We start from the raw sequence: 14,991 nt of genomic DNA on the forward strand, positions 1-14,991 counted from the left end.
CATCTCGAAGAACAACAGTTACAGAAGGTAAGTAACCGTCTTTTCTTGTATTTGGGAAGTGTAAGCTGTGTTTGGTTATTCCCTGCATTGTGACATTGGGCTGGATCATGCACCTCCCAAGAGCCGTTGAGCACACTCAGTTTCCACTAGGCTGCAGGTGCTCACGCCTCCCTGGAGGATTCAACACCTTGCAGCTTCCAGCCTGCACAGTATTAGCATTGCCTGATGGGCTCTCAGGTTGTGGTATGAGAAATAGTACACCAAATTGGGTATACCTGGAATATTAATATCCCCTCCTGCCTTCCCCAAACCAAATAATGGAAGCCAAATCAGTGTTTCAGAGGGGAAGGTAGAGAAAATATCTTTGCTGGGTGTTCTCTCCCGGGAGTTTTAAAAAAATTATTGCACTGGAAGACTTAATCCTCGAGAGCTCGTGGGGCTGATATGGTATGGTTGGGTGGGTGGTGCAAATCGGAGTGCCAGCATATGAACAATGGACACCATCTTTGGGTGTATCCACACTTTGAGCTAGGGGTGTAATTCCCAGCTCGAGGGGACATACCTGCACTAGCTCTGCTCAAATTAGCATGCGTAACGATAGTGTTGCTGTGGTGGTGGGTGGGGCGAGCCACTCTGTCTGAGATGCTAGGCATGTTCTTGTGGTGTCTAGCTCTTCCCACCGCTTGTGCTGCCGAGGCTCTACTGGATCTATAGCATGCTAACTGGATCAAAGCTGGTATATGGGTCTGTCTCCTGGAACTGGGAATTAACAGCCCCAGCCTGAAGAGCAGACGTGCCCTTTCTGAATGACAAACCAAAGCGATGGTCAGTTGTGATATGTCTGTATATTGCAGCAAATTGCAGTTTCCAGAGGAAGATTACAAATCAGCAAGATGCATAGAACAAATAATCTTTGCATCTCTTTCTGTAATTCTAATCTGATCTGAGAAATTTCTCATTGGATTCTGTTTTTGTTTTGTTTTTTTCCCCCCCTCCCACACTGATATGGGTGCGTTGTGTTTTATATGCGTGTGTCACGTGCACTAGAAGGGGCGGTTTGTTCATGTGGGAGGGTCCTGTATCTGATAGCCTGCTTATATGACTGGACCATATTAAATAAAATAGGGTTTGATGTGTGAATCGGTTGTCTTTTTTACATTACCTCTGAGTTAACGACACCTTGGTAAAAAAGTATTACAGCAGTAGTCAGAGAATACATCTCGAGCTAAGAGCAAATCAGGAGGAGTGACTTGATTTCAGGGTATTGGAGTGTGCGGATTAAGAAGCATGAATGCAGCTTTTTCTCAATCATTCACTCCCTCAATCATTCAATCACTGTCTTGTTGAGGGAGTAGAGAACAATAAGGTACAAACACATGATTCTAGCAGAGAGAATAACCTTTTTAAATAAAGTTTTTTCCCTTAATTTTCTCCCATGCAAGATTTCGTGGTTCTGTCTGGGAACTGGAGGACCAAGAACTTTATGGTTTTAACTTAACTGTACTGTTTTTACATTCCTAAAATGTGCCCATCAGACACTTAGTTCACATTCATAATTTTAAATAACAAAACACTCAAGTTGTAATGATCAATGGCCTGCCCTGTGAATGGAACTAAACATAATTTTGCTAACCCCAAGTGTTCAAAAATCATGAATCAAGCCCCCAAAACTCATGAGATTGACTTACAAATCACATGATATTATTTTGTTTTCTTAAGAAAGGGTTCTTTCTCATTGCTGTCTGGTTTTTGCAGCTTTAAGACATGCTGGGGTCACATTTTCAAGGTTTTTCTCTGCAAACACCAGGGCTAGAAACTTTTTTTTAAAATGAAAATAGGAAAATTTTCACCTAGGTTAAGATTCTCATGTAATTGCATGGCTCCAGGAGCTAGGCCTTCAAGAAAAACAGCTGTCACGAGACGCATGATAAAAGCATGGGCGCTGACAACACTGTAAACATGTTCTCCACCAACATGTCTTCAGTCAAAAGCCTGAGAAAATAGATGTACCTTACGCTGGGCCCTGAAAGAGAGCAAGATCTGGCTCTGACTAACCAAAGAATACAGAGTCACACCCTTCTACCCCAACACACACTAGGAATGATTTTCAGCCTTCAAATCTAGGAACTTTTAGCAGAAGCATCGTGGCCTATCATCTTTCTTCCATGGTGCACACTATCTGTAGGACCCTAGCAATGCATAACTTCATAGATGAAACTTGCCATTTGAAGTGCACCCTGAAGTAAGTTAGAAGCAAGTGTACACTTTGAAGAGTGGGTGTAATGTGAACCTTGCAGCTGCCAAGTACGCAGGCATTGGTTGTCACTAGAAGTTGATCATTAGTTGTAGGTGGTTTATAGCCAGTCACTTCCGGAGGCTCCAGTACTGCAAGATGCATGTTACACTAGGGCTTTTCACCCTTTCTTCTGAGTTGCATTTGTAATCACTCATCCTCTGAAAGCAATTGCACTAACCTTGTGACCACTGTCTTCAGAATCCAAAGTTAATGGTGTTGGGTAGCTGGTCACCTTTATTAAGTGGTATGGTTGCACAGCAGTGTCATGCTTTAATTCTAGCGTTGCAGCAAGGGATAGTCCTTGGGCTACTTTGAAGCTTAGACCATATGTGTGTTTCAGTGGCTTCCTAAAGGAAAGAATGTGGAGTGAAGTCTACAACCTGATCTTTTCTTTTAATTAAAGGCAAGTAGTGAATCTGAAAATGAGAGCCCAAAAAGAAGAGGCCAGAAGCAAATGAGAAAACCGTAAGTCTCTATGGAGAGGGTTTTGAATTGTTTTGGTTTTATTCTAACAGACAGTTGGCATTCAGCTATGTTTGAGGGACGCTGTAAAGATAAACATACATAAAAATAATGTAATCGGTTTTCATTAATAACACTTCACATTATTAAAACTGAAACAACTTGTAAAAAGGTGTGTGTTGGGGTGTCGTGCCATTTATAAATCTGTTTGTTTACTTTTTTGCACTTTACTCAGCTTCAACAGGGAACTGGTCAGCTTCGCTTTCTGCTGCTAATTGGTTTCACCTCTTTTGGCTTTTTCATGCACTAGCTTAATGCTAATGTTTTTCAGGTTTCCAGCACTGGAAAGAAAGCTTAAGTCCTAAAAAATTAGTTTTGATTAGAGATATTTGCATGGTTTTTTGGTTGTCATATTAGGTTTTATATTCTTCTCTTATAAAATAAAATAAACTCCTGGAGAGCTCTCATGTTGTAAAATACGCCGTGCCCCCACCCAATATGCTTGACTGTTTTCCTTTACATTCATGTAATGTCACCTTTTCCATCCAGAATGTTCCTACAGGCTCATCTTACCAATAAAAAGAGAATTTCATCCTTGTTAAAACACACAAAAATCTAGTTCCTTTTCTTATGCTCTCAAAAATCTTTAAGTGTCTAGAGTTTTAAATGATTTGTATGTGACCTGATACAATAAGGAGCAACAGAATAAGGCTATGAGAAAACCTAGAATATATATATCAATGTGCATATAGACCAGGGATTCTCAACCTTTTTCTTTCTGAGTTCTCCCCCACCCCCTACATGCTATAAAAACTCCACGGTCCACTTGTGCTACAACTGTCTTTCTGCATATAAAAGCCAGGACCAGTGTTAAGGGGTAGCAAGGAGGACAGCTGCCCGGAACCCCATGCCACAGGGGGCCCCATGAAGCTAAGTTGCTCAGGCTTCAGCCTTGGGGCCCCAGGCGTCAACCCCATGAGATGGGACTTCGGCTTTCTGCCCTGGGCCCCAGCAAGTCTAATGCCAGCCCTGCTTGGCAGACCCCCTGAAACCTGCTCACGGCCCCCGAGGGGGCTCCGGACCCCTGGTTGAGAACCACTGACGTAGACCACGCTCACTATTCCAAAGCCAATGCTTTTCAGAAATATGTAGGCAGTAGTCCTAGAAATCACTCTTAGGGGTTCCCCTGATAAGCTCAGAATGCATAAATAAATATTAAAAATAAAATGGAGTGCTTACATTTCAAGCTGTAAGAAATGGCAGCTCTATTAAATATGCCATATTACTATGTTTCCAGCATTGCTTTGACTTTAGAAAATGCATAACTAGATTGGGTAAAGTCTAGGTGATTGAGGTATAGGGCTAGAAGTAGGGAATCGCAACATGAGACTCAGGTGCTTTCCCTCATTACCAGGGCTGAACAAGTGATTATATTGCAGTGCCAGTATTGAACTTCCTGTGTCCTGTAGCTCATGTGCTGGCATTAAACCTGATGACTTGAATCTTTGTTTAGCCAGCCAATAGTGTTGAAGTTCCACTGTCCCTCCTGACTTCTGTTTTTGTCCCTAGAGGTAAATGGAAAAGGGAGGCTTCTGGGGAAGAGGAGGATGAAAATGGTGGGGAGCAAGGCTCCAGTGCAGATAGTGAACCAGAACAGAAGAAAGTTAAAGCCAGGAGACCAGTCCTGAGAAGGTGAGGAGGGATTGAATTTACTTTCCCTTTTATATTGTATGTCTCTTTAACTTCCAGTGCTTTTAAAGGTACCCGGTAAGTGACATTCCATAGGAAATTGCTGTTGGAGCAGGTGTGTGTGTTCTGGGAGCAGCCAAGGGACAAATTAACAGTCAGCCAAAGCATGCAATAGTCTCCTGGGGGAAGCAGTTGGAAACTTCACCCTCTTGAGTAATTTATTAAATGACTGGCTAATATGCAGGAGGGACCAGTCCTGCACTGAGTGGAGAGGGAATTGTCTACATGCCCATACAGATCTTTTCCCTCATTGATGTTATCCTCACTTATTCTGTGGCCTGATTCTCCTCTCATGTGAAACTGGTATACATTGGTGTAACTCTGTTGATGTTAGTGGAGTTGTTCCTGATTTACATTGGTGTACACAAGAGGAGAGTCAGGCTCTAGGCATCTACTGTTTGGGATGTACACTTCCTTGTGGACTGGGAAGTCCTGCTGAAATGCACTCCTTGTGTACAACGCACTGTATTATATCTTTTTGTTAATACTCATTTTAGAGCAGTGGTCAAAGCCAGTGTTAAAAAGCCCCACAAGCCCCAACGTGGTAAGAGGAGAAAGAAACAAGACTCGTCTGAAGATGAAGATGATGATGAAGACGATGAGACTCCCAAAAGGCAAACCCGGCGCAGAGCGGCCAAAAATGTCAGGTACTGCAGGGGTTTTGAGTTGCGTAGTTACCAGAGCTGGGGCTTAGAAGTCAGGATACCTGGTTAATGTCAGACTTGCTGTGTAATCTGGAGCAAGGCAAGGAGAACCATGCGGGCAAACCTGTATGCTGCGTGGAGCTCCACTGCCTCTTTACAGGATCTGGTTTTTGGTCATTTAACCTCTCCATAGCTCATTGTCTCCATTTACTGTAAAGCATACAGTACTTGCTTACTACCTCAGACGGGTGTTGGGTGGTTTAGTTAATGTTTCTAAGATGCTTTGAGATCAGATTAAAGATGCTGTAGAAGTGCAAAGTATTAGACAGAAATGGATGCAAAATTGCCAGATGCAGATACTTGTCAGTAGCTAAAAGCTTGTAAAAGATGAGATACGGGTTCCCAGCATTTGGTGGACACCTATTGAAGCAGTCAACATGCTGTTATTCTCATGCTTCAGGGAATAGACCAGCCCCTCACCAGTGAGGGATAGAAAGAAACATTCCCCATAAGCAGGTTATTCCATAATTGCTTACTGCAGGGGTTCTTTTACCTCCTGAAGCAACTGCTACTGTCAGAGGCAGGAGACTGAACTAGATGGACCGCTCATCTGATCTTGTATAACGATCCCTGTTTTTTAAGAGGCAGAGAGTAAACTTTTAGCCCAGCTGAATGGCTGATCTGAGAAACTCAAACAATGTATTACACAGTCAAACCCAACATAGATGCTGAAGGGGCTTGCCTGTGTCATGCCAGGCTGTGTGCATATGTCTTTGGATTTAAGGAAAGACAAGAGCTTTTTGCCATCTTGGTATTTGGTTTTGTGCAGTTACAAAGAAGACGATGATTTTGAGACGGATTCCGATGACCTGATTGAGATGACCGGGGAAGGGGCCGACGAACAGCAGGACAACAGCGAGACCATTGAGAAGGTCATGGACGTCAGGGTTGGAAAGAAAGGAGGTGTGTAGCTTTGAGAGTCAGATTAGGATTCTGGGTCTAGTCACATCCACGCTCTGGTTCTCCTGCACTGGTGTAATGCTGCTGAAGTGTTTGCGTTTCCACCAGTGGAGAAGGATTTTTAAATCTCCTCCTCCATGTGTTTGTTGACCCCCGTCAAAAAATTCTAATAGATTGGTGAGGCATGATTTATTCCCCTTTACAAAAGCTGTGTTGACTCTTTCCAAACACATTGTGTTCAACTGGGTGTCTGATAATTCTGTTCTTTACTATGGTTTCAATCAGTTTGCGTGGTACTGAAGTTAGGCTTACTGGCCTGTAATTGCCAGGATCGCCCCTGGAGCCCTTTTAAAAAGTTGGCGTTACTTTAGCTATCCTCCATCATCTGGTACAGAGACTGATTTTAAGCAGTTGGTTAAATACCACAGTTAGTTGTTCTGCAGTTTCATATTTGAGTTCCTTCAGAACTTTTGGTCCTGGCGACATATTACTGTTTAATATAATCAATTTATTCCAAAACCTCCTCTATTGACACCTCAGTCTGGGACAGTTCCTCAGATTTGACATCTAAAAAGAATGGCTCAGGAGTGGGAATCTCCGTCACATCCTCTGCAGTCAAGACCGATGGGAAGAATTCATTTAATTTCTCCACAATGGCCTTGTCTTCCTTGAGTGCTTCTTTAGCACCTCAGTTGTCCAGTGGCCCCACTGATTGTTTGGCAGGCTTCCTGTTTCTGATGTACTTAAAAAAAATAAAAAATCTAAGGGGCATTTTGTGTCGAGAGATGCTTCCGTATGGTTGTAGTAGGATCAGGGGCTCTGTGGGATGTTCTTTATGCTGCCATAAAAGACGCACTAGCTAGAAAAACAACTCCCTGCTTCAACTCTATTCAGTTTGTTTCACTGCCTGGCTAACAAAAGCACCAATTGCATACCAATTTAATTTGCAACTTTTTTTTTTTCAGCCACTGGTGCTTCCACCACTGTGTATGAGACTGAAGCCAACGGCAACCCCAGCGCTGACTTTGACCCTGAAAAGGATGAGGGAGAGGTTCAATACTTGATCAAGTGGAAGAGCTGGTCGTACATTCACAGCACATGGGAGAGCGAAGAGTCCCTGCAGCAGCAGAAGGTGAAGGGCCTGAAAAAACTAGAGAACTTCAAGAAAAAAGAGGATGAAATCAAACAATGGTACGTTTTTGCCTAAGACAAAAATCGGTGTCTAGCCTTGCTTAGGAGGTTCTTCAATAGCAGAGGACACCTGAGCTTTGCCCAAGCGACGGCTGTTCAGACAACTTGCCAGAAGCTCATGGTCCATGCTGGATCACTGCTGTCATCTTCAATAAGCAGGGATATTGCTATTCATTATGATGGGAAATTGAAAAGCCTGAGAATTTCCTCTTGTCTGCCCCTCCCTCGCCCCAGCTGGGTTTCCTTCTGCAGAGCCTGTCCACTGAGGGTAGGGCTCGAGAACTGTTTTCTTTGGCGCCTGACTGGACAAGACAGATCTCTCTTCTGTTCAACATCAGTTTCATGGGTATCGTGCTTGTGGCCATGATGTAAGTCAGATTGGAGGCAGTACTCCGGGGGTTAGAAATCATCCAAATCTGAGTATTGGGCCAAGTGCCAGAGAACTAATCACATATGGATACAGGGTGCGGAGGCTGCAGGTCCCAGCAAGTGGGGGTGCATGCGCGTCCGTGTAGCTGCATTCTGATGAAGACGAAACGGTACCTGCTGGGACAACAGTCAACATCTTTGTATTGAAAATGGGGGCAGCCGCAGGCTCCGTTGTTCAATCTTGCCTCACAAGTTGCTTCTTGGCTGCCCCGATTGAGCAGAAATTCAGGGCTTGACTACATTCAGTTTTTATACTAGTTTAACTCTGTCAGTTTAGAAACCCAGCATGCCCTAGTGTGGCTGCAGGTATATCTGTATAAAAGTACTGACATGGGGTTAGCATATTTAGGTAAGGGTCTAAACTGGTGGAGCTTAATCGGCACAAAAACTGCCCAAGGCTGCTCTAGCTGAGTACATTTATAGAGTCGCTTATGGCAGTGCTTCCCACTGCTGACCCCTGGTTTTTAAGATGCAGGCAATGTCTGCTCTGCAGCTGGGACCGAGCCTCCCAGCTCGGGCAGGTAGACTCAAGTGGAGCTAGCTCACTAAAGATAGCCATGTGGATGTTACGGCTCGGGCAGCAGCTTCTCAAGCCCTGGTCTGGGCCTGGGCGACTAACCCAAGCTTCTACCGCAATGTCCACGCTACTGTTTTTAATGCGCGAACTCAGGGGAAGCTAGCGTGAGTCTGCCTACTGGAGCTGTGAGGCTCACTCCCAGCTGCAGTGTGGATAAACCCTGAGCCGTGGGAGAGACAAATGTTGTCACCCAGTACAGCACAGATAAGCAATTAGACATAGTACTGAAAATACATCAGCCCATGCAGTGTACAATGGTCACACTTTAAAAACTTGCCAGTTTTGTCTTAGATATGGTTTATTTCCAAATTTGCAAAATTCTCTTTCCTTTCTACAGAGAATCCCTGGGCTACTACGGGTAGGCAGGTGATGTTATCTAAGGCAATTGGCAAGGTTTACAGGGCAACCTCTGTAAATGTTTTGCAATGTGATGTTTAGTTTGCAGAAAGCTGATTTTATTTAAGGGGTAGGTTATTTTTGGATCCAAGCCTTACTGCACTAATGGGGTCTGTTGATCTCTGGATCAGTGTATGTCCAACTGATGCTGGTAGAAGTCACGCATGTGTGTTAAGGGGAGACATGCTTAGCTCAAGAAGTATTAAAAAAAAATGGTGAACTGGTCAGTTTCTAACATAGTAAATCAGTAGGGAGCTTTCGGCATGAATTTGCGGTAAGCCATAACCCAGTGGTAAAATTTTGCAAAAAGTACTCTAAGCAACGTTCCTTCTAAATTTTCTTTATACTGAGCAGGCTACAAACTCCAGAGTACTTTGTTTATTTGCCTTTGGGCAAACTTACGCTTTTATTTCTTTTAAATCTTCTTACGCTGAACTAACATGGTGGGGATGGCGAGGGGTGGTCCCTCCCAGTATCGCACATCTGTGGGGTCCCAGAAGGAAGCCATTTGCTCTGTAGCAGCAACCTTAGAAGTCTGTGTGAGTGTGGATGGGTCTGACTGTCTTTCCCCCAGGCTTGGGGTTTCAGACCCTCCACCGGTTGCTCCCAGGAAGGAGCCCAGGCTGCAGCTCCTTCCTCCATCGCCTCTTGGCATCAGCAACTGCTGTGTCCCTGGAAACCAACTGTACAGGTGTGGGATGTTGTGGCCCCATCAGGCTGCAGCTGTCGAGCCTCTGCTCACCCAGGCTGGCACCGCGGAGCTGGGCCCCTCACCTGAGCTCCTGCATGGGGGGCATCCTCCCTCAACAACACCGCTGCTGCTGCTGCCGCCTCCTGGCTGAGCCACGCACAATGTGTCCCTGAGACCAGAAGTGCTTTCGCTCCCCCCGGCAGCAAGGAGTGGGACCGCATATACCCTGTGAATGGGCGGAGGGCTGCAGGCAGAGCAGGGTCTTAAATGACCACCGCACGTCCCTGCTGGAGCTCTAAGAGGAGACGAGAGCCAGTTTCTGACCTGCGCAGTATATACAAGGTTGTTGCGTGGTCATATGTGCGTGCTGTTTACAGGGAACATTGACCCTAAGTCCTATTTTTGAAAGTGATTGAGGCACTTGGGCATCTAAATGCCAGTGACTTTCAAGGAGGCTTAGGGTGTGTCTGCATTGCAATGAGGTGCGTGACAGCAGCACGTGTGGACATACCTGAGCTAGGTTTGATGGAGGCAGCTAGAACAGCAACAGCAATAAGGCTGCGGCAGCACAGGCTAGCTGCTCAAGGACATACCCAGGGCTTGTACAGCCCTTGCTGCTGCCAATCCAAGCTAGCTCACACTTCTGATTGCGGTGCAGACGTAGCCTAAGTCTCCTAAATGCCCAAGTCGCTATTGAAAATGGGACTTAAGCTCCTTGGTCATGTAAGTCCTTTTGAAAATGTTACCCCATGTCCCTGTCCGAGAACAGATCTTCAAGTAGAAGAGACGCCTGTGAGGTTTCCTTGTGTGGGAGCTGCGAGCCTGTTGGCAACTTCATAGAAATGTAGGGCTGGAAGGGACCTCAAGACATCAAGTCCAGCCCCCTGTGCTGTGGCAGGACCAAGTAAATCTATACCATCCCTGGCAGGTGTTCGGGGGGGGTTAAGAACAGGTTGGACAATGACGGGGATTCCACAAGCTCCTTTGGAAGCCTATTCCAGAGCTTAAATACCTTTATTGTTAGAAAGGTTTTCCCGATATCTAACCTATGTCTCCTTTGTTTTAGATTAAGGCCATTCAGTACTTCTTGTCCTTCAGTGGACATGGAGAGCAATTGATCACCATCTTCTTCGTAACAGCCCTTAACATATTTGAAGATTATCATCAGATTTCCCCCCCTCCGTTGTTTTTTTAAGGACTAAACGTGCCTAGTTTTTTTTAACCTTTCCTCATAGGTCAAGTTTTCTAAACCTTCTATTCCTTTTGTTGCACTTCTCTGGACCTCTCCAGTTTGTCCACATCTTTCTTGAAGTGTAGTGCGCAGAACTGGACACATTACTTCAGCTGTCATATCATCACAGTATGGATACCGGATACCGGAGTGCTGAGGGTTCCCTCCTTATGTAAAAGCTTATGTATTTTGGCTTTGTGGAGGAGAAGCTCACAAAAGTTTCAGGGAAAATCCTTATATATTTCTCTGTATTGTTTCATTGTGAATAACCTGTTCCTTTAGAAGCATTAATAGGAGTATTTGATAAGCAATTGTAAACTTGGATTGAGTTACCGTAACTCATGAGATTATATAGGCAGGTAGAGTTTTAACAGCTGGTTTTGAGCATCGCTGTCCACAAAGTGAGCAGAAGTAGAATTGTTCTTACATATGCTTCTCCCCCTACCCCCATTTCTTTTCTCTCCAGGCTAGCCAAAGTAACTCCTGAAGATGTGGAATACTTCAGCTGCCAACAGGAGCTCGCTGCAGAGTTGAACAAACAGTATCAGATAGTGGAGAGAGTGATCGGTAAGTGAAATAGAATCATAGACTTTAAGGTCAGAAGGGACCATTATGATCGTCTAGTCTGACCTCCTGCACAACGCAGGCCACAGAATCTCACCCACCCACTCCTGTATCAAACCCCTAACCTATGTTTGAGCTACTAAAGTCCTCAAATTGTGGTTTAAAGACTTCAGGGTGCAGAGAATCCTCCAGCAAGTGACCTGTGTCCCATGCTGCAGAGGAAGGCGAAAAACCTCCAGGGTCTCTGCCAATCTGCCCTGGAGGAAAATTCCTTCCCGACCCCAAATATGGCGATCAGCTAAACCCTGAGCATGTGCGCAAGACTTAGTGCACCTTTCTAATAAAGGAATAGTAAGACCCAGGAATTCAAGTTTTATTTGGGTCACAAGAATGAATGTGTGGTGTTTTCACACCTCTCTGGGGAATAAACTGGTGCTATGTATCCTGTAATGTGTGGAAATCTAAAGGTTAAAGCACAGGAGATCTGGGTTCTAGTGATGCATCTGCAAACAACTTGAGCAAGTCACTTGCCCTCTCTTTGCCTCAGTTGTCCCAACTGTAAAGTGGGATTAATAATCCCTATTTCCTCGGTGTGCCGTGATTAATTTATTACTGTTTGTAAAGTGCTTTGAAATCTTTAGCTGGAAGATTCTGTTGAGCAAAAGTAGAGTGTTGTGAGGACCTCTCAGGATAACATTGTTTGACAGTGAAGCTTGCATGTCAGCTCAGGGTTTAGGTTTTTATGGGTAGTAACAAAATGTGGTGGTGTAGCTTTCACAGCAGCTCAGTAACATCACACTGATCTCAGCAGGAGCTGTGGGTATCCAGTGCCTTTGGAAACTAGGCCTGAAGAGTTCAGTGGTGTTCTCTAACAATCTTCCTATGCATTGTAGAGAACTTTTAAAAAACCATCCTAACTGGTGGGAACTGTAGAATATCTTTTATGCATCTCATCCTGGTGATTAAGACACTAAAACCCTTCTTTGTTTGCTTCTGTAAAACATAGCTGTGAAGACCAGCAAGTCTGCAATGGGACATTCTGAGTTCCCAGGTAAAGTGGCCTTTAACTCCCTTTCTGGCTCCTCTAAACAATGCTATTAGCTGTGACATGTCTTATGGCGGCATCGGTCACTGTCATGACTGCCTTGGAGTTCGGTTGCTCATGGTTGCGTTTCTGTAATGTGTTGCAGCTCACAGTCGGAAATTGTCCTCTAATGAGCCCGAATATCTGTGCAAGTGGATGGGGTTGCCGTATGCAGAGTGCAGCTGGGAAGATGAGGCCTTGATTAGCAAGAAGTTTCAACACTGCATTGACAGCTTCAGCCATCGCAACAACTCCAAAACCATTCCCACTCGGGACTGCAAGGTTCGCACGCTTCCTTTCTCTCTTGTGGTGGGCTTGCTCTGGGTTTCTGAATGCTGAAGTTCTCGCTGTATTTAGATGATATGTGATGCAAGATTTTCTATGGGGATGGCTATCACTTGAGGAGATCGCCTTTGCCTTTCTCCCTCCCACATGTCAGTTTTTTTTCCAGGGGTTCTCTGCATCCTTTTCAGTTCCTTCTCCCAATTCTCAAGGCCCTGAAACACATACACCATCTGTTCCTGAAAACCAATGGCTGGGACTCCCCTTGTAGAGCTCTTTAACTCGACTTCTTAGTCATCTGGAGGGGTTAGTGCTAAGCTTTACAAATCACTTACTCCCTCTTGCTTAGCAGCTATCCGTGCTGTCTCTTCAGCATGCTAAGGCCAGGCTGGCATAGAATGCAGAATCAAGAACTGGCATGAGTTAACCCGGGAATTCAAGGGAAATAACAATGGAACTTTATATCAGTGGGAAGTGTCTGTAATAGGTTCCTACTAGGGCTGTTGATTAATCACAGTTAACTCACATAATTAACTCAAAAAAATGAATTGTGATTAAAAAAAATTAATCTTGATTAATTGCACTATTAAACAATATAATACCAAGTGAAATTTATTAAATATTTTTGGATGTTTTTCTACATTTTCAAATATATTGATTTCTTTTACAACACCAGAATACCAAGTGTACAGTGCTCACTTTATATTATTTTCGATTACAAATATTTGCACTGTAAAAATGATAAACAAAATAAATAGTATTTTTCAAGTTACCTCATACAAGTACTGTAGTGCAGTCTCTTTATTGTGAAAGTATACCGTACAAATGTAGATTTTTTTTTGTTACAGAACCTGCACTCAAAAACAAAACAATGTAAAACTTTGGAGCCTACAAGTCCACTCACAGTTCTAGTTCTTCAGCCAGTTGTTAATACAAACAAGTTTGTTTACATTTACAGTAGATAATGCTGCCTTCTTCTTCTTTACAATGTCACCTGAAAGTGAGAACAGGTGTTCACATGGCACTTTTGTAGCCGGCATTGCAAGGTATTTACGTGCCAGTTATGCTAAACATTCATATAATCAAAAATGAATATAAAATGAGCACTGTACACTTTGTATTCTGTATTGTAATTGAAATCGATATATTTTAAAATGTAGAAAACATCCAAAAATATTTAAATAAATGGTATTCTATTATTGTTTAACAGCGTGATTAATCGTGTGATCAATCGCGATTAATATTTTTAATCGCTTGACAGTCCTAGTTCCTATCCATCTAAAATACATCAGACTTCCTGGATAAATATATCCTCTCCAATTCCTGTTGATCCAAGAGAAAATAAGGCATATAAATACTCTCTTCCTTAGGGGGGAAAGCAGACTTCTGCTTAGTGTTGAGTCGATTTCTACCAGTGTTTTGGAATGAATGCTCACTGTTTTTGTACAATTACTTTGTCTAATATCACAGATAGATAGATGAATCCCTTTGCATCTTATCCCATCTATAAATTGGGCACAATAATACTTATGTACCCAGAGGTGGAATATGAGGCTTAATACTTGTAAAATGCTTCATGAGCCACATTATAAAAGGGGGAGTTAGAAATGCAAAGTTTTATTATTACTGAAAGAAAAGGCAACACACCAGGGAGGAAGAGGAATAGAGGATGTTGCACCATATCAATTAAAATGAAGGGGGCAGGGAGATAATAAAAGAATGAAGCAAAGAAAAGAGGCAGAGGGGGATGTCCTGCAGCTCTGAGACTCTGAGATTGGGCGGGCAAGCAGGAGGTGCTAGCAAACTGTTGTCACTGATGGATCTCGTTGCTGCTGAGTGGGTGGCTAAATTGCAGTTACAAGTACTCTCTCTGTATATATCATATACCCATGTATCACCGCAGTTTTTATTCAGTGAGTTCGAAGGCCTGCCTCATTCTTTTCTTCAGTGAGTTTAAGGAGTCTGCCTTTTTAGGTGTTGAAGCAGAGACCCAGGTTTGTTGCTTTGAAGAAACAGCCTTCTTACATTGGTGGCGAGAACCTGGAGCTCCGAGATTACCAGCTGGAGGGGCTCAACTGGCTTGCTCACTCGTGGTGCAAGTATGTAATGCTCGTTTTGGGTAATGCTCTAGTTTTGTTCAGGGTTGCAGTTTTTAGAGCTATGGAGCCATATTTAGTCATAATGTTTCCCTGTTACACCACAGCAGGATCTGGCCCTGTTGTTGTGATGTTTTTACCTGCCCTGCTTCAGCACCGTTAAAGCTCAGGATCTCAAACGTTGTCACACACATCCAGCAAAAATATCCAGGCCTCCTGCTAAAAGGGGAGGAAAAATTCTCTCTTTTTGGAAACGAAGGGGGAACCCAGTTGCATTGCTAGGATTCAGTATGAACACGTGCACACGAAGCACCGTCTTGATTTGACTGCGTTGCTGTT

At 43.8% G+C, this 14,991-nt stretch overlaps 1 protein-coding gene across 3 annotated transcripts in view; it reads left to right on the forward strand.

The window, feature by feature from the left end:
* CHD2 (chromodomain helicase DNA binding protein 2) overlaps nt 1-14,991 on the forward strand; it is a 98,563-nt gene that overhangs the window by 43,670 nt on the left and 39,902 nt on the right. For all 3 annotated transcript variants that reach the window (XM_026648349.2, XM_026648350.2, XM_026648351.2), the window contains 9 exons: nt 2,700-2,761; nt 4,328-4,450; nt 5,005-5,154; nt 5,981-6,114; nt 7,077-7,302; nt 11,093-11,193; nt 12,197-12,241; nt 12,381-12,556; nt 14,531-14,655. In XM_026648349.2, coding sequence (XP_026504134.1) covers nt 2,700-2,761; nt 4,328-4,450; nt 5,005-5,154; nt 5,981-6,114; nt 7,077-7,302; nt 11,093-11,193; nt 12,197-12,241; nt 12,381-12,556; nt 14,531-14,655 — 1,142 coding nt within the window. The remainder of the gene's footprint in view (nt 1-2,699; nt 2,762-4,327; nt 4,451-5,004; nt 5,155-5,980; nt 6,115-7,076; nt 7,303-11,092; nt 11,194-12,196; nt 12,242-12,380; nt 12,557-14,530; nt 14,656-14,991) is intronic.

This window comes from Terrapene carolina, unplaced genomic scaffold (assembly GCF_002925995.2).
Source record: "Terrapene carolina triunguis isolate 2854851 unplaced genomic scaffold, T_m_triunguis-2.0 Scaffold67, whole genome shotgun sequence".
NCBI classification, from domain to species: domain Eukaryota; kingdom Metazoa; phylum Chordata; order Testudines; family Emydidae; genus Terrapene; species Terrapene triunguis.